Source organism: Seriola aureovittata, chromosome 3 (genome assembly GCF_021018895.1).
Source record: "Seriola aureovittata isolate HTS-2021-v1 ecotype China chromosome 3, ASM2101889v1, whole genome shotgun sequence".
Classification (NCBI taxonomy): Eukaryota; Metazoa; Chordata; class Actinopteri; order Carangiformes; family Carangidae; genus Seriola; species Seriola aureovittata.
Genome location: NC_079366.1, coordinates 11,217,816 through 11,236,577, shown reverse-complemented (window position 1 = coordinate 11,236,577; position 18,762 = coordinate 11,217,816). Strand labels below are relative to the sequence as shown.

The 18,762-nt window shown below is 40.3% G+C and overlaps 1 protein-coding gene across 1 annotated transcript in view; it reads right to left on the bottom strand.

The window, feature by feature from the left end:
• rbm20 (RNA binding motif protein 20) overlaps positions 1-18,762 on the bottom strand; it is a 48,145-nt gene that overhangs the window by 2,015 nt on the left and 27,368 nt on the right. The window contains exons 2-13 of the mRNA XM_056372894.1: positions 14,904-15,936; positions 14,460-14,524; positions 13,898-14,007; positions 12,519-12,619; positions 6,901-7,047; positions 5,615-5,746; positions 5,427-5,506; positions 4,511-5,207; positions 4,336-4,422; positions 3,651-4,230; positions 2,574-2,639; positions 1,202-1,323 (exon numbers count right to left, since the gene is read on the bottom strand). Of these exons, the coding sequence (XP_056228869.1) occupies positions 1,202-1,323; positions 2,574-2,639; positions 3,651-4,230; positions 4,336-4,422; positions 4,511-5,207; positions 5,427-5,506; positions 5,615-5,746; positions 6,901-7,047; positions 12,519-12,619; positions 13,898-14,007; positions 14,460-14,524; positions 14,904-15,936 (3,220 nt within the window). The remainder of the gene's footprint in view (positions 1-1,201; positions 1,324-2,573; positions 2,640-3,650; positions 4,231-4,335; positions 4,423-4,510; positions 5,208-5,426; positions 5,507-5,614; positions 5,747-6,900; positions 7,048-12,518; positions 12,620-13,897; positions 14,008-14,459; positions 14,525-14,903; positions 15,937-18,762) is intronic.

The following is an 18,762-nucleotide window of genomic DNA, read 5'->3' as shown; positions in this document are numbered from 1 at the left end:
ACACAGACAGACAGACACACACACACACACACACACACACACACACACACACACACAGACACAGACAGACACACACACACACACACACAGACACAGACACACACACAGACAGACACACACACACACACACAGACACAGACACACACACAGACAGACACACACACAACACACACACACACACACACACACACACAGACACACACACACACACAGACAGACACACACACACACAGACAGACACAGACAGACAGACAGACACAGACACACACACACACACACACACACACACACACACACACACACACACACACACAGACACAGACACACACACACAGACACACACAGACAGACAGACAGACACACACACAGGGCTTTGACAGACAGCACAACTGTTTAAAACTGTTTTTTTCCTCTTGGAATGTAATCCATCAAATGTTAGGGAATTGCCGCTCATCTGGTTTGGCTCAGCTGCCGGGGACGAGAGAAATGCAAGATGGCTTGGTGCTGAATGGCCAATAATCAGAAACCTAATACAGTTGCAAGTTTACAGGCATGTGTGTGTGCTGGGTATATATGGCTGCTATATATTGCTGTGATCTGACTGCATTCATGTGTTTTCATTTCTGATTAATCTATCAATTATTTTTTCAATTAACCATTTACACTCTAAAATGTCAGAAAATAGTTTTTTTTTTAAAACACACCACAGCCCAAGATGTTTTTAAATTGTTTTGTTCAACCAACAGAACAAAGCACCAAGACATTCAATCTAAATTCATATAAAGCTTGAAATTTATGAACCTGGAACCAGTGTTTTCCTTGATTAATGAGTGTTAATCTCAATTATCATATCAATAATACTATAAAACTTCTGCCTATTGACTGGTCACTGATTAAACTAAATGAACTGTTGAATGGACTGTACATATTGAGTATGAAACACAGTGATTACTCACCAACCCAGAAACAGGTGGTGTAATCTCTTGAGTTTTGCCACCAGCAGTGCCCTCAGTACAGTCGAGCGTGGAGGCATATAGATTTCAATTTTTGACACACCACCCACAAGAATAAAAGTGAGTGATGCAGACACTCATTTACTGAGGGTCGGTATGCTCATATAATTCAGGAAACTGTTTAACTCAAACTTGCCCTCGTCATCATTGTCAGCTGAAGGACTGGCGTGTCACTGTGCAGTGTGTACCTGTAGGTTCCTGTAGTGTACAGTGCTGCGGCAGTGTATCGTCTTTGCATTCTCCTCACTGGTATAGAACAATCCACAGAGTTTACAGTAGAAACCGGTCCTTGGCACAATGAACTCCACTCCTATTAGACAGTGAACACAACAATTAGAATTCAAACCCAGAAATCAGTACGACACATGAGGGAACTCACAAAGGGTATTTCCAGTGAGTAGAACTTAAAGTGACACTGGAATCCATTTGATTCAATGATACAATTTTTGTCTTACTTTGGAAATGAAAACAAACCATTTTAAACCAAAGTAAAAGGAAAGTAAAGAAAACACAGTTTCTTTTATTTACTGTAAATCTGTTTTTCTCATTCATTCACATTTTTGTCAGTCTTATTTATTTAAACCAAACAATGCCTCTGTCAACAGCAGGCTGAATAATGTGACCTTTCACTTCACCACTCTGCTCTATATTTCAACCACAACATGGGGCCAATGTGATTGACTCTATGTGTGTGCTTTGTGTGTATTAATATACACACACAGTACAATTACTTTATCTTGATTACATGAAATTAGACAGGAAGATCAATTATGCATGATATTTCAGTCCTTCATCAACACACTGTTCTGGTGAGCACATTTCAACAACACACACTTGGCTGTCAGTATTCCCATTCCAGATCAATGTGACAATAAAAAATGACCAACATGGCAACAACAACAACCAGACGACTCTTCAGCGTTTTATATTTGGTATCAATGGACACAGTTTGCTCTGGACAGACACACTCACTCTTGGGGTATCATACAACAGAAATAGCAACACAGCTCACGGCACACACAGCTCTTGAGTCTGTACTGTGGTCTATTGTTGCCACACTGCATCAGAGCTTATGTAAGTCTCCATGCAGCAGGTCCAACACCGGCCATGTGCTTGGCCATGTCATTCTAGCCCCAATGATAATATAAATACTCATCTCTCCGGGGTGCATTTCACAACCTGCTCACGGAAATAGGTCAGCAAGTGGCCAAGCAATTCCAGTCAATTAGAGTGCTAATGCACCAGGTTGTCAGTGCACTTATTAATGGTGTACATGATAACACTGTATCTTTAGGACTAAGACCACAGGCTCAAGACTTGTCTGTGACAACGTTTAAATATAGACCAGCCCGAGGACGCTGGGATGACTACAGCCAGAGAAACCTGATTCAATTTTCATCATTCATCAGATTATTGTAATGCTCAGTCTATTTCATGTAAGATTATATTTGCTGACAAAATAGGAACCTTACTGACTATGTTTTAACATCCTCAGTAATTCTGTCTATTCTCTATTCTCCAACACTCACTCATAATAGTAATAAAATGTGTTATGCTTACCCAATGGGATGCTGTGTTCACTGACAGCTTTGTCTTGCTCACGAGATGGTGAGGGGGCCTCCATCTCTGTGAAAGGCATACAACTTATGAGAAAGGCAGGATGCACAAAACCCCCTTAGAAATTATACTTACTTTTCCCGACAGTATATTTTTATCACAGTCTGTTTATTTGTCAGCAGGATTACACAAATGCAGCAAACTGATTTGAACTTGGTGGAGGGATGGGGCTCGCTCCAACATAAAATTTTGGGGCAGTTAAATTATCAGAAAAGAAGATTTACTACCACTCAATGAATAAAGAAAAGGAATCACATTTTATGAAGTAGAGCCCATTGGGAATTCACATAAAAAGAGGCATGAGCGGCGTGTAAGCAGTTTTGAAGTAACGATCCATTTAATCCACATCAACTCTGACCTCAGTTTGGACGCCTCGGTCCCCAGAGCCAGCTGTTTGTTAACAGTACAGAAACAGAGCGGACAGCAACCGACCAAACTGTCTTCAGCAGGCTAAAGACAACTGAATTGAATTTTGCCTCATGAGGGGCTGAGGACCGAAAAGTTGTTCTTTAAGTGAGTACAAGTGATGGACAGTGTGCAGGATTTTTGCCATTTGTTCTCTAGTTAAGAGTGTTTGATCCTGCGCACCTGTCGCTGAGACTCTGTAATCACCACTTGGAGAAATTTACTAGACAAATATTTTTTCAAGTAGGATCCATGAGGAATATATAGGAATACCACAGCTGTTTTTAATTTACTGATTCACTGATTTTATTTTATTATGCCTATAACGAAATCAAAACACTCTTATGCGGTACTGGCTGCCTTGATTAATCAATATTGATGCTATTAATAGGTTCATAACATATAAAAGGTGGAACATTTGTTTGAAGTGGCATGCTAGAGCAAAAAAAATGTGACATCTGTTCCGTGAGTCAGGCCAGTGATATTAAGAATACTTCAAAAGAGGCTTTCTTTGTGGTTTACTCTGAAGCATGTTTGTGTAACAATTAACTGACCATCCTGAAAAGAAATCTGTATAGTTTTCACAAAGCTACAAAGATTTCTCATATAAAGTACCTTTTTTAAGAATGTCATCCTTGAGTTGTGCCCCATTTGTGATTATTTCCGTGACCTGTCCTACTTCCTGGGTCTTGCTGTCCTCTAATACTCTGTGATTTTCCATTGGCTCTTCGGATGGCCCACAGTTGGTTACTTTATCCTCTAAACATGCCTCCTCCAGTGCAGCCTTGAACTCCTCACTGGGGAAGTCACTGAGGTTAGTGGTTGGCAGCTCAGGAGTCACTTGGCTGGGTTTCTGTTCTTCATGACTGGTTTCAGTTAAAACATTCTCTGCTTTCTCAGTCACAGATGTTTCAGCCTGGTCTCCAGCAGCCCCGCGGGACTCTTCCTGGTTAGACTTCTTGTTAAATGTCTCCTGCTCCTCCAAGGGTTGCGCAGGTGGTGATTCATGCTTCTCAACTGCTTCTTCCTGGGCAGACTCTTTGGGGCAGGACACGTACTCTTCAAGCTCAGGAAGGTCTGGCTCAATAATGGAATCATCTTCGCCTCCCACTTCATCAACAGTGACCAGTTCCTCCATGTTCTTAGGATACCAACACTCCTCATCAGTGTCAACTCCACTTTCCCACTCTTTCTCCTTGGGAAATGGATCAAGAAAAGACTTGTTAAGAGGGTACAAACACATTTACACTTAAGGGTTAAATAAGAGTCTGACTCCATACAGATCAAAGTGTTTACTTACAGTCTCTCTATCTTTACTACATTCAGTAGCCTCTTTTGGTTTATTGTTTCGCTGAGGTGAAACCGATTTTTCTTTTGACTGGCGATCCTGAGAAAAGAATTGACTTAGTTGCTAGAAGAATGTGTCACATAAAGCAGGTATACAACAATAGTGTACTTTTACAAAAGTTACTCACGGTATTTTCAGTAGCATTCTCTCTCTCGTGTTTTTCTGCAGTGGTGTGCCTCCTGCTTGTCTTTTTGCTCCTGCCCCTGCCCGGCGAACTCTGCCTCTTTTCTTCTGGTGTTCTGCAAAGTGGTTCCTCACTCATCTCAAACTCAGAATGCCTTGGCCTACCATGGTAGTCACCACCATCCCTCCTCTTTGGCTTTGTGTCATGCCTTTGGTATGGAGGTCTGGGCGGCTTGTCTGACTTGTACATTTGTTCTTTCATGTAGAAGTCGTCCTCCATGTTCCTGTAAGTGTTAAAGGACATCCCCTGAGGGCTGCCTCGTGGGTGCCAGTCTCTGTTGCCCCTCATCCGATCTTCACCTCCTCCTCGCTCATCTGCAGATCTCGAGCTGATATGATCCATGGGTTTCTGGTAGGCCTTTCGACGGTCAGCTCCCCGTCCGTTAGGCCGATCGTCATCCACGCTTCCCCCATTCCTCCATGGGTCATCCCTTTCCCTTTCGTCCTCACCCCTTCTTAAGTGTGATGACCAATCCCAAGAGCCCCGGCAGGGGCCGAAGCCGTTGCTCCTCTCTGGACCTCTGCATGGTGCCCCCTGGGGACTGTGAGCTGAGCTGCATGATGTAAAACTAGGGCTATGGGAATGAGGACTCAGAGAGCGGCTGATAGGGCTACGGGAGCGAGCTCTCTCTGGTATGTAGCTGCAGACAGATGATAGGCAGATTACACAGTGGAATCTTCTAAAACTACTCTGTGTAAAACTGTGCTGGAATTTTTTTGTTCAGAAATATTGCACCGATTCAAATTAAGTTAATATCTATGACGTTTTCATATCACTAAATTTCTATTGGTGCTTCAAAGAACTCAGTGACACAAAATCAACCATTTGTGACTGAAAGGAGAATTAAAAGTTGCTTTACTGTTCAAGTTCTTGCATCTCATCCCTCTCCCGCTGAGAGTTGATATCGTGGATGATCGTTTGAACATCTTTACCTGGTTTCTAAACAGGAAAAAGTTTTTTTTAGTCATCACCTAAAACAGCAGCTGCTGTTATGATATAGTGACCCCTCAGGGACATCACACTGTTCACTTTGTTTTTAAGTCTTACCTTGAGTTGCAGCTCCTTGTACCTCTTAGACATTCGTATGAGAAGTTTCTGATTGCTAATCATAGCTGGAGTAAGTTGGTAGTATTGAACCATGGCCTGAGCTGCTTCAACATATGCCATCTCCAGAAATGCCTGATGGGAAAAGAGAAATTTGCTGTAAACAATAATGTCCTCCTGACAGTTATATGTTCTTTCATGCAGGATGTATAACATACAGTATTTCATATCTGTCAAACTGCATGCAAGCGAATCTTTGAAAATTATTATCACAAGGCATCAAGTTTCATTACTATAATAAATCACCAGAACAGTTGCTTTAGTCTCCGTAACCAATACCATGATTTTAGTATGAATGCCTTGAATTTGATATGGGTGATATTAATGGTGCGGTTCACTCCTGATAAATGAAACCTCTGAACCTGAGTGAGCTGTCATATACTGGCAGTTAAACCGCCAGCAAGCTATGGCGAAGTACGTGATACCACATAACAGTTACAGCTGAAAAAAGCTGTTGATAATCATAAACATGCACATTGGTAATTTAGTCACAGCAATTCGAGCACATCAGGACAGAAATCTGTGCAAATACATAAGGACTATTAAGATGATTTTGAGATTCAGTTAGGATGCAATTAAACCATACAAACTAAACTGCCTGAATTTTACATCATTAGTATGATTTTAAACCTGCAATAACTGATTTTTGTCCACTTGGAGGCAGCAGAAACAGAACATTGACATATCATGACCTTTTAAGTTAAAGTGGCAAAGATGTTAGCAAACAGTTGCTTATTTAGAAATCCAGCAGTTACAGAGCAACATTGTAGTTCATTTGGAGTCACATTTCTGTTTACCTGGAAAGCCAATGTCCGCTCTCATTTAGCTTTGTTTTGGTCTCTATCAACTCTTGAGGTAAATATCTGGCTCTTCAGCTGCTAAATGCTCCACTATATATTCTTTAACTGTGTCTGTCTATCTTTCTGTGCTGAGCAGATAGTGTACAGTGGGTTTTTAGAAGTTTTTCTCTGACAACAGCAACAACTTGTACAACAGCCTGCAGAGGCTGAAAACGACAACAGCTCATTGTCTAGTTTTAAACAACGAGCTGAAACTCGCTATAAAGTACTATAAAGCCATGGTGAGCTGCAGATTCAGGTGATAATTCTCTGTAGGTTCATCGCCACAATTTTATATATTGTCATTATAAAAATAATGTGGGTCAGACTTTACATTTTGCTATTGCTATATAAATATGAATAACAAATAATTGACCAAATCTATTGTACCTGATGGGTAGAGCGCATGAGGATGTAGTTGGTGACTTTGCCAAAGGGTAGTCCCAGGTTGATGACATCATTCTCTGTGCAGCTGCCTTCAGGGAGGTTGCAGATGTGAACAACACGCCCTACGGTCGCTTTTCTGGGTGGAAATGGCTGCAAATAAAAATAAAAAAAAGACAAACTTTGAACCATAAGCATTGTTTAAAACACCACCACTTTTGACGGTGTTATCAGTAATAATATGAAGATAGGCTTAACCCTCGAAATCAATATTTACCTTCTCATCTAACTGTTGGACTGATAACAAAAAAAAAAGGAGAATTACAAAAATCTCAGTCAAGAATACTGTAGGAAACTAGTCTGTCTAACATCAATGCAACACTATCATACAGGATGTCATGTCATGTTCCCTCCTTGATACAGCCCAACTCATTGCATCTATTAATAGTTAATTGGCAGTAGAGCAGCAGTGATAATGGAAGTTTTCTTGTTTGGATTTGGAGACTTGTCAGCTGACTGGGACCAGACATTTCCCACATTTGACACCTGCACTGCTCAACATCCATTTGTCTTTCCCCCTTTTTTATCTTAAAGGAAATATGAAGATGAGTAACACAGGAATGAGTCGAGCCTTTTTCATGGAGTTGAAGAAGGCTACAGAGATATAGTACCGAGAAGGTGAAAGTAAAATCATCCATTTTGGTTTTAGATACTGTAAAACCAAATTGTTATATTAAGTAGCCATGTTTTATTTATTTCTGACAATCTATTGCTTATTACTTTCATAATTTACTTTTATAGCTTTATTGCATTATAACAAATAAAGTTAACAGTTCAAGTCTTTGGTTCTTTCTCTTTCAGCTTTTCTTTCTCCATTTTCATTTCCAGCTCAATTATTACTGCCCTCTTTTTTCCAACTCCCTGCTTAACTATTTATCCTAAAATCTCTGCAATCTTTAGCTCCATCTTTCCCTATTTTGACTCACCACCAACAATTTTTTTCAACATCTGTCTCTGCCAAAATTAGAATTTAAAGAACAGACATACAATGAAGCTGACAAAAATAATCTAAAGAACTTGCTCCACTGTAGCGGGGACTCTGGATGTTGTGATTCAGAAATATGTGGAAAAGAAGAGCAGTGTGCATCTTTACTGTTCTGATGAGCTGCATGACTCCCTTTTAGTGGTTGTTTCATCTTTCTCATTAGCTCCCCCAATATATCTACATATCACCTTAAAAACACAAAGGCAACAACCACTGACTATTTGCTCTGTCTATCTACAGTACATTCATCATCAAACTAGTATTTGCACATACCATTTGATACCTCGTGTTCCTTTAACATCGCTGTAGAAAGCAGTTGTAAATTCAGCTTGTTATATGACGGCGTCTTATTTCTGCTACCATTATGCTGCAACTGCAGTTTTCCCTGTGCCCCTCCTCCTCTTCCTGCTTCTCGGGCTGACAGACCTGATGGACAGTCCCATGTGCAGGGACAGACTGGGAGTCCTAATTCCACCTCAGACCAGCAGCCAGGGTCTGTGTTTTTACAGGGAATTTGTTCAGGGAAAACCCAACACTAACATACACTTCACACTGGGTCCAATAGCCATGAAGTATGAACTATATAAGGGGGAGGAGGAAACTTTTACGATCTCAAAGTCACTTTGCACTATGCATGTCGAAACATAATCAGAGGCAACTGTATCCATATTCAGAGAACACATGAAACACTGATCACAAATAATCTATTAATAACATGTGATTCTATATCACAAAATCCTGAATGATGACTTGAGACCGAAATGGTGAAGTAGTTAATAAATTGAGGACTCATACCTTCTTTTTAAAAAGTGCTTTTGTCCCTTACAAATTGGATGCTCTAGATTTTGAACTGGTATTTCTATTCACAAATTGTGGAAAGGCTATGTTACTGCTCATTCAATACCAAACAAGAGACCTGGATGATTTGGCTTTAGATGAGCCAGATTACTGGATTGTTATGCCACAACTTAACGGTTTCTGGCCAGCAAGATGACATTAACAACTTCAGATGCAGGAGTGATAATTCTATTAACAGCTCTGTGCCAATGCCACTGCCACCACCAGAATATATAAAGGTCAATGCAGGTTGGGCTCAATAAACAGATCCAGAAATAGGCTGTTTATGTCTTTGGAATATTAGAAAGAACAAGAGTCTCCTTCTTTGCTCACTATGTTCACTAATGTCTGACCTGTAAAACCTTGTCTATGTCTGAAAGCCCAGACAGTTTGACCACAGCATTGATATCACTGTCGAGGTTGGCTCAGGCTTCAAACAGTAGCTGTTTCTGTTGACCGCAAACCAGAAGTGCAGTTATGCTATGTAACTGCACACTCACAAACCAATCTACTAAGCCAATCTGCTGGGTCAGCTCCAAATAATTGTCAAAAGTATTTTAATTTAACTGGGAATTAATTGTGATTGAAATACACCTTGTACCTTGCACCCTTATGAGTTAATTACAGTTTCTCATCTATACATTATTTGACTTTACAGTTGTTATTCTCAATTTAACCTGAAGAAAACAGTTATGATAATTTACAGATTTTTTTTCCTGTGATGTACTTTTTCATAAATCTTCTGATTAGACAATTTACACCCCCAGACTACAGCTTACAGTCAAAGTTAATGGCTTTACCTGCCACAGTGTGTTCAGCCATATGTGTTATGACAACAGCATGACCTGGCAACTCAGAGCCAGATGGTGTAAAGTATAACAACCATTTCACATGGTGCTTTCACTGACAGCATGCTGATTGACATAAGCTGGAATCTGTCCTAAGGACATGCCTGTTTACTTGTACAAAGCAGGATACATGTTGGAGGATCCAGGAAGATGGTCAGTTTGGTTTCACAGTTTTTCCCCACGTTCCTACACAGAGTGCTTGCACGCCAATTCCTCAGATCATTTTACCAGTCTCTCACCAGCCTGAAACTTTACACCGCTACCCGGGGGTGCGACCCAGGGGTCTTTAGGTCTGTGCTCCTTACAGCAGTTAGCTGTAATCCTGTGTTTATCTCTGTTTGAGTTCTGTTTTCACATGTAGCTACTGTGTTACTTAAAAACTGGGCTGCTGGACAGTGCAGTCCAAACTAAGGAACGTCTGTGTATGTGCAAGCATGCATATGTGCAAGCTTGCATGTATGTGCTTAGGCACATGTATGTGAGCCTCCATGTACAGGTCTATAGTAATGTTGGTTTTCTTTATTTCGATCAAAAATCAGTCTCATTGAAATTCATGTTCAATTTTACTTTACCAAAGGAGTTTTCTTCTAGTTTGATTTCTACAGTCTGTTTCTACAAATGTTATGTTATATGTGTTTACATTTTAATTTTCACACGTACAAATAAAAGTTCACAAATTATCATTGTGTGTGTTTGTGCGTGCACTTTTGTGTGAGTGCTCTGCTCAAACCTCAAACAATAAAACTCCACCTGTTCTGCTTAGACAGGTGTGTGTTTATAGCAACTAACATTAGCTCATGTAGCACAGCCTATAAATATTTTTCCACTGATCCAATAAAACCCTTTGTCAATAACCAACCAACCATGACTTTCACATAACTGAGATCAGGCTCCTGTTAAATAGTGCCAGGAAGAGAACAACAAATGGTTGACATGAAAAAGCGAAGCCACACAAAACGTTTGTTGGAATGGAAGAAGGGATATAATTTAAACAAGAACTACAGAATCTGTTACAGCCCCCTATCTCAGGTCTTAAACACATTTCTTTATATCTTATTTTCACTCTACAGCTGAGCTTTATTTTACCTGTATAAATGGTTGTAGTAATTATTATATGTGTACTCTGCTGAGTTTTGTTTTACATTTCTGTGAAAATCCCAAGATGTTTAAACATGGAATAATGTTTATTTTAGTAACGCAACATTAAAAATAGAATCTTACATTTGAGCAGTGAGATTAATGTGCTTCATATAAACTCTGTTGCAAGTAGATACAGATGCACATTATTCAGTGTATTTTCTGGACATTGAAATTCAAGGGGCGGTAGGGTATGTTACAAGAGTTTAAAAAAATAGCAGCTAAGACAAATAAACAATATATTGCCTAAATCTATGTGCTGGGCACCAGACTAAGCTTTCCCCAGGTTTGCTAGGACCCCCTTTCACCTCGCTCACTATCTGCACTGTGCTTTTTAAGAGACCTGCCGTCTTGATGGGCGCTTATCGACAGCTGCCGTTTTTCAGCTCTAGTCAAGAGCCAACATTTCTGGACAGACAAACTAACTGTTGGGCTGCAAGTATTGACAGATAAGCTCTTATGAATATTCCTTATTAATTGAAGCCAAAGACAAAGTGAAGGGATTAACATTTACTTATGCTTCATTATTGGAAACCCTCCACAGTTTGCACCCTCTGCTCTAATCCAAGTGGTACATTTTCAGCGTCTTTCCAGGTTGTAGTTGTTGTTATATAAAGTATGTCTCCATAATTTGTTGTTGCTGTGCTGTTGTGTACATTTTCATCTCTTTCTTTTTACTGTGACTCAAAGTCTTAACCAACCATGCAGCCTATTAAATTCTTCAGTGTCCACAAAAGTTCTACATTTCAGCCATAGTGATTATACATCGTCTTGATTATGTCTGTAAGTAGAATTAAAATAAGATTTTTGAAATGCAGTTCGCTATGCAGTTACATGCGTGTGACGTAGTTGGAGCATCGGTCTGTTCAGAACTTGCTGCTTTAGTTAACATGAAACCGTTTCTGTTCTGAAAGGCAGACAATTAAAGACACAGCTGAGTTGTGTCTGGTCCTAACAAATTTTTACAGTAGAATTGTTAAATATATTTCCTGCCTAAAATGAACTGAATCTGTTAATGCAAGTAGGAATAAAAGGAAAAAAAGTTCAAAACAAAGTATGAATATTTTCATCAATGTTCACTGCTAAACAAAATGTTCCTATATACAGAGGTTTTTCCTGTTATAGCCATATTTCACAGCTTAAATTTTCATCCAGGGGCTGGGTAATCCTGAAGTAGTAAACTACGGATTAATGAAAAATCTCAACACCTAGTTTCTACCCAGTATTTAATTACACACTTTGCCTGGCTATCCAGTTCACTGGAAAAGAGTTGTCAAGCCCGGACAAAGCCTGCTGTTGGGCCCCAGCAGCTGTCAACAAGGGGGTCCGGGTCCATTCATTACACAAAACACATTTGGCATCCATTCATTACACACCTTACATACGTGTTCCTACTACAGAGCAACGTCTTTAAAGATACATGGAAGAGATGCAGTGTACAGGAAAATTCAGTGAAAACCTAAACAGAGATAAAATATGATAACATACCCACTCAGTCTGACCCTCTTACTCTGCACTGAAGAATACTAGAATACTAATGAAAACTGCGCCCCCCCCCCCCCAAGTATATTATTACAAGAGTCATAGACACGGGTCAAACATTACAAATCACTTTTTAATTAAATAGAATAATTAAATTCGAGAGCGACAGAGGTTCCTTTGTCGCTAACATTCTTCAGAACTTGTCACAAAATTTGATTTACATGCTAAGATCAGACTCTAATGATTCTGTGAAAAAATCCAAACATTTGTCTGACCTTTGACTCTGGCTGGTGTGAGGCAAATCCTGTGTCTGACATGGGATAAGTCTTCATGGCTGCAGCTGGCAAGTATGATGTATTGGCTCCTGAGGATACATCTGTGGAAACAATTTGAAATTGTCCTCATATAGTAAAGCAAATCTGGGGGAAAAGTTACATTAGTTCAATGTTATAAATATTGCTAACGAAATGTCTCACTCAAACTCTTACTTTTATTTGAAAACACTAGGTTGAAAGAAAAGGGTTCAAAACATGTTCTCAGCGCTGACGGATGGGGAGAAGACACTTCTTATTTTATTTCTAAACACTGAATACTTAACTGGAGGACAAAGACCCAACAAATATGTTTCCATGGAGACTAACATTCAGATTATTATCAATTTAAAAGCCCCAAAAGAATTAAAATGCTCTATAGTGGTTGGAGGGGGATAGATTAAACCTTTTCATAAACCAATCAGAATAAAAATTGTACCACGTAAATGATTTCTGACTGCGTTCTTTCTGCGCACGCCCTCTGCCATGACATAAATGGGTGGGGGGCATACGTTTCTCCACTTCCCAAAAATGGCGGCTCCATAGCTGATTTGGCCCTCTACAGAGAGTTTGTTTTAATACAGCCACTAAGGAAGACAAATGGACGATGTATTCACCACTTCTGTGCATGTCACACAGCTGTTTTGTTTACATGCACCGGTGCATGTAAACACTAGACCATAGTAAATCATATCCCATGTGAACAGTAAACCCGAAATCTTCAGTCCGAATGATTTCAATCAGAATGGGAAAAAAAGCGTGTGCAGCTAAATGCAGCTATTGAAAGGTTACATGTGTAACCATGGTTCTCAGAGTGAGAGACCATCTCTCCAACTTGAGGCTGCTAAAAGATCCACTCCATGGAAACTGTGAACAATGAGAGTTTTTTGCTGTCTGGACCACCCACAGATGTATGTCTTAAAGTAATTATACACAGGGATATGTAATACAGTAGAGAGATAGGATTGCTATGATAGAGAACAGGTGCTCAGTTTGTTTATGTGTAGAAAAGCACAACACAGATCATAAGCTTTGTGGGTTTGCAGTTATAATATGTGCACTAAAAGTCATAAACCCCCAACAAGTATGAATGAAGGTTTGGGTTAGTGCTGTGGTCTTGATATTTTGGATTTCAAAACACTTTATTATAAGTCAATATATCAAAATAGACTGCGTCACGTTATAAAAACATGTTGCCTAGTACTCTCACCCAACTAAAAATACTCCCTGACCTCCATTTATCACTCCGTTTCACATATTCCAGCCATCAGAAAAACATCACTCTAACATCTCCAGCAAAAAGGGACACTTGGTAGGTGGTGGTGACGAATGGGTTATCCTACCTTGACTTGCAGCAGAGTAGACCATGGAGTTTGTCCCTCCGGATTTCAGACCTCCATCAGAAGGCCTGCTGACAGCGTAGTGAACAGCTCCAGCTGATACCACGGCGGAGCTGCAACAATCATAGAAGGCTGATTTTAGCTGCTGCTCCCCTGCCTTGCTCACTCATATCTTGTGACAGAGCTCATATTCATAGAAACATTAAGACAGCTGTATATAGAGCAAGGAAAAGGAAAATAAATTGCTTCCTACACTCAAGAGAGATTTGCTCTGGAATGATCAATATATTGTTAATCTAAAAAAAAAAAAAAAAAATCACACTTAAACACAGCTTGTAAGAGAATGAGGAAATTACCAAACCATGGTAAGAGATAGTTGTAAAAGCAAACATCTTACTTCAATTTTTGACAATCAACAAAAAACTGAATAGACTGTGTGAAGCCACTAGTTTTGTGAATATCTGAAGTTCTTGCAGGGTAATAAAAGGACATGGGGGAGCACATGTTGCGATCACAACCCAATTTAAACTCTGTCCAGTGAATTTTAGAGTTGCAAATTACTCACCTTTCGTTTGTGTACAATGTTCGATTCTGCAGGTGTAGTTTCCCCTTCACGTGCTGGTCCCAGTCCTACAAACACACACATACACACAAATACACACACAAACACACACACACACACACACAAACACACCGTCCAAACATAGACTCAAACAGCTTGGACACACTGGAAGCTCACTGCTTGCCCACCCCCCTGATAGCTCTTACATACCCCCTGTATAAGCTCATGGCTGAAAGCAATTAAAGAGACAACATCTTGGATTAGTTAGTTAGTGAAACTGGGTTGCCTGCTTGTTTTATTCTCTATTGTCTATTTTTAAGGTATGAGCTGACAAATGTTCACATGTGGTGAATAATAGTTTGAAAAATAGTAAAAAATAGTTTGTGGTGTACAATAACATTTGCAAAAGAAGCATGCATTTATGTTTTGACTGATCAGTTGACTCACCTTGAGGTTGTAAACCTTCTTGTCACAGATGCTACACTGGTGTGGCAGTTGAGTGGGTGTGATGGCATGGTAATCATTGACTTGATAGGGCTGAAGTGTTCTGGTTTCCTCACTTCCATGCAGGGGCTGGTAGCCCCCAAATCCCTGTGTGCCACTTGAACCCAACGAGGAACCCCCACTACTGTGATTGAACTTGGGGTCAGGGGTTGGCTCCTCTGGGTTATATAGTTCCGTTTGGGAACGAATTGGCTGCCCAGCTGCTGTCCACACAGTGGCAGCATTAGAAACCATATCCATCTTTCCAGTGTGACTCATGCTACTGGGGCCTTTCCATTGCTCCTTCTGCCCAGGGGAGTTATAAACATTTATGTTCTGCTCATTGACACTAAATCCAGCTTGTTGCCCCTGTATATCCTGCCCATAGAAATCTCTCTGAAAACCAACATTGTTCATGTTCTTTGCCTGAGTGTTTATCACTGTGTAATGTTCATCACTAGCAGTGGCTGATGCTGCAGATGTCCCTCCAACTAAGTTGTACTGAAGACGCCTGTCAGTATCAGAGGGGTAAGCTGAACCTGACTTTTTACCATACTCCGCACCCTGTTGGCCCACTGTGCCCCCTCCACCAGGATGGTTCAGTCTTACATTCCCTGGGTTTTGGTGGTATCCCGCACCCACTAAGGCCCCCAAGGCTGAATTTGAAGAGGGAAATCCTAGCACTCCCGTGGGGAAGGCACCCTGTGGATTCCCAACCATAGTCGAAGTCCGTAGCTGATTGAACAGGGGTTGGGACATGGCGACATTGGAAAGAACCTGATTGAGAACAGTGGCGGCAGTGGCTGTGTTGCCCCCCTGAGCCAGTTTGAGGCGATGGAGGGTGAGCTGGGCCTGGAGCTGAGCAAGCTGGAGGCTGGCTGGAGTCAGGAGGAGCTGCTGGTTCTGCTGCTGAGGCACCGCCTGCACACTGCCTGGCAACTGGCCACCGACCTGGAGGCCTTTCTTATCGGTGCAGTCTACAGGTATCGCACTGATGCTGTAGGAAACAAAAACATCACATACTTCATGAATCTCAAAGGACTAATCCACTTGAATCACTTGCTAGTTGCCACACAATAGCTGAGAGGTTTTGTGTGATCATAAGCAAGGAGGTGGGATTCAGACTAGGCACTTTTAACAGACTCTAAATCAGAGCCAGCGGCTTCTCACTACTTCTTATTATAAATGACATAATGTCAGTTGAGTCTGCAGACGCTCAGACACTCTGACTTGCCAGCTCAGGAATGTAAGTAGGATATACAGCAACGAGTTCTCTGCAACCCTCCAATGGAGTTGGAGGAAACATGAATGCAGGAACAATGCCAGCAGCAACCAATGTCAATGAGATTGGGTGGTGCCACATTAATACAAGCTATGTATGTTATGGAAGCGTGGGTTGTGGAGGAAGAGCAAATGTCTATTCGAAATTTTAAACACCGATTGGATACACTTAATGCTGCCTACTGCAACTGGCACAGAAGGGCAATGCATGGTCGTTATTGTGAATGTTATATCAGTCTCAAATGTGACTTGTATTTAAAGTAGCAAAACTTTTCCTCAACATTCAATAGGAGGAAATAACATTGTCCTGCTCACATTTAACTTCACACCATTTTCAACCATTACTACAATAGAATTATTGACTGCTAATGGAAAAACTGTGGCTGTGCAGACAATTTTATGTACGTCACAAAACACCAACAACAATCACTTCTGTACAGTAGAAAAGGGTTAATTGGCATATGAGTCTGTTAAATTTGCTACTTTCACTAACCATCAAACTACAGAAAAAGATAAATTACTGGTATTTCAAATAGACATTTACTCAGTGCACCATTGTTTTCCTATTCTTGTTGATTGGCTGTTTCAGTTTCAGTTTCAGCTCCTCATATTCACACAACTGTTTCCACAGCTAGCATAAGCAAACACGTTGAATCAAACTGATCAACCAGCAGATGGTGGGCAGTTGGGCACAGCCATCAGTTGGCTGTCAGTGCTGCTGGGTTTAGGACAAACAAAAGAAAGTAATCAGTGCCAAGATGTTTTACACAGCAGTTTGCTGATGAAGTTGTTCTTCAACCTATCCTTTGGTGGTATGGCTGATGAAAGTAGCAAGGAAAAAGCAAATGTTCATTATTTCCACTTGCAATACGCCCATAATATCTTATATTGTATTATTTATTTTTTCCTACACCTGCTCTGGTAAATCTATCAACCACCACCCAATGCAATAAAACCCGGGACAATGGTTTAGGTATACTGAACTGGGAATGATGTGAATATGGAGGGCATGATGTAATTGTAAAACAAATACTGAAACCCGCCTGTCTGTTTCCTGGTTTCGCAGAAATGATTTTCCAGTTTACTGACAAAAAAAATCACCCGCTAAGTCAGGGAACCGTAGACATAAGCAGACAGTAGCCTCCTGATACCACCTACGTTGTGTCATTACACTGGTCCATTTACCATGAACAGACTCTCTGTGTCCGCTCCACTATTCAGTCTTGTTGCTCTTGCTAGCTTTCTGTGTAAACCAGAGCTATCATGGGACATCGTAACAAGATGTCTCAAGATTATATAACAGGAGCAATTCTAATCATTTCAATTACTTTTCGCCAGAGTGGAAAATAATGGATTTAATCTTTCACAGCATTTCTACCACGGACAGATGGTATGACATAATTTAAATTTCTTGAATAAAGAAAGAGTAGTTAAAGTAACAGAGAGACAGCTGAATAGGGCATGGTTCAAATATCAAAAGGTTAGTGGCCCAAGCCTCTATTTTCCTACTGGTATACTGTACTGCACACCAGCTTCCTACAACACAAACTGCTGTAATAGAACCAATTAAAACCACATCGCCCACTGGTGCCATGACCCTGTTTGACTGGTCTGTCCTTTCAATTTTTGATGAATGCTCTCACATGCTGTCTAAACTTAGTCTACTCAACTACTCATCACATCATCTATGTTAAGCACCTGACACCCCTCTATCTAGCCACTGCTCCTACCAACCCTGATGAAAGGTGACAGACCAATCCGATTATGCAGGGTGAAATTCTAAATTGTTAGACAGAGATTTGTCAGCCATAAACTTTTGCACATGGAGATACTGACACATTATGGTTATTTGTACTCATGTTTACACAGATCTTTCAAAAACAATATATATATTACAAAGCCGGTTGTGGTTGTCCCTTTAAAATACAAAGAAGTTCAAGAGACATAAAAATGAATTTACGCAACTGAACGTCCAGGTCAGTCTCCCGGCTGGCTTTTATAGTTGTCATTGGTCTTGTGATTTCACTGCCAAATCATAAACTGCCATCACACTCTTGAGCTAGAGCACGAAAACGCAATTAAACTATGTACGTTTGTTTTGCATTTTGAGATGACTGAAAATACAAAGACTTATATACTGTATACTGACTTAAGAAACTCAATGTTATTGTTACAACAATGTATTGAGTCAAGGCTTTTGAATGTTGTGCAATTTCAGCTTAGCAATACAGTTGTAATTCTGTCACAGAAGAAGAATCTAATTTTCCAACAACTGGTTCTGTGTCTGCAACTCTACATCACAATGACATAGTTACACCAATATACCTTTATTTTTGGTATACCTGTTTCATTTAATAGTCATACTCAGTGTTATGGCTTACTACCATAATATTTGTCCAGTCAACTCTGACGCAGACAGGCTGCTCACCAGTTAAAACTTAGGGCAACAGTGGAAATCAAATCTGCTGAAGCTGCTGATTACAAAGAAAATTACGCTTTTTAATTTCAAATTCTTTAAAACCATTCACCACGTGATCACTTT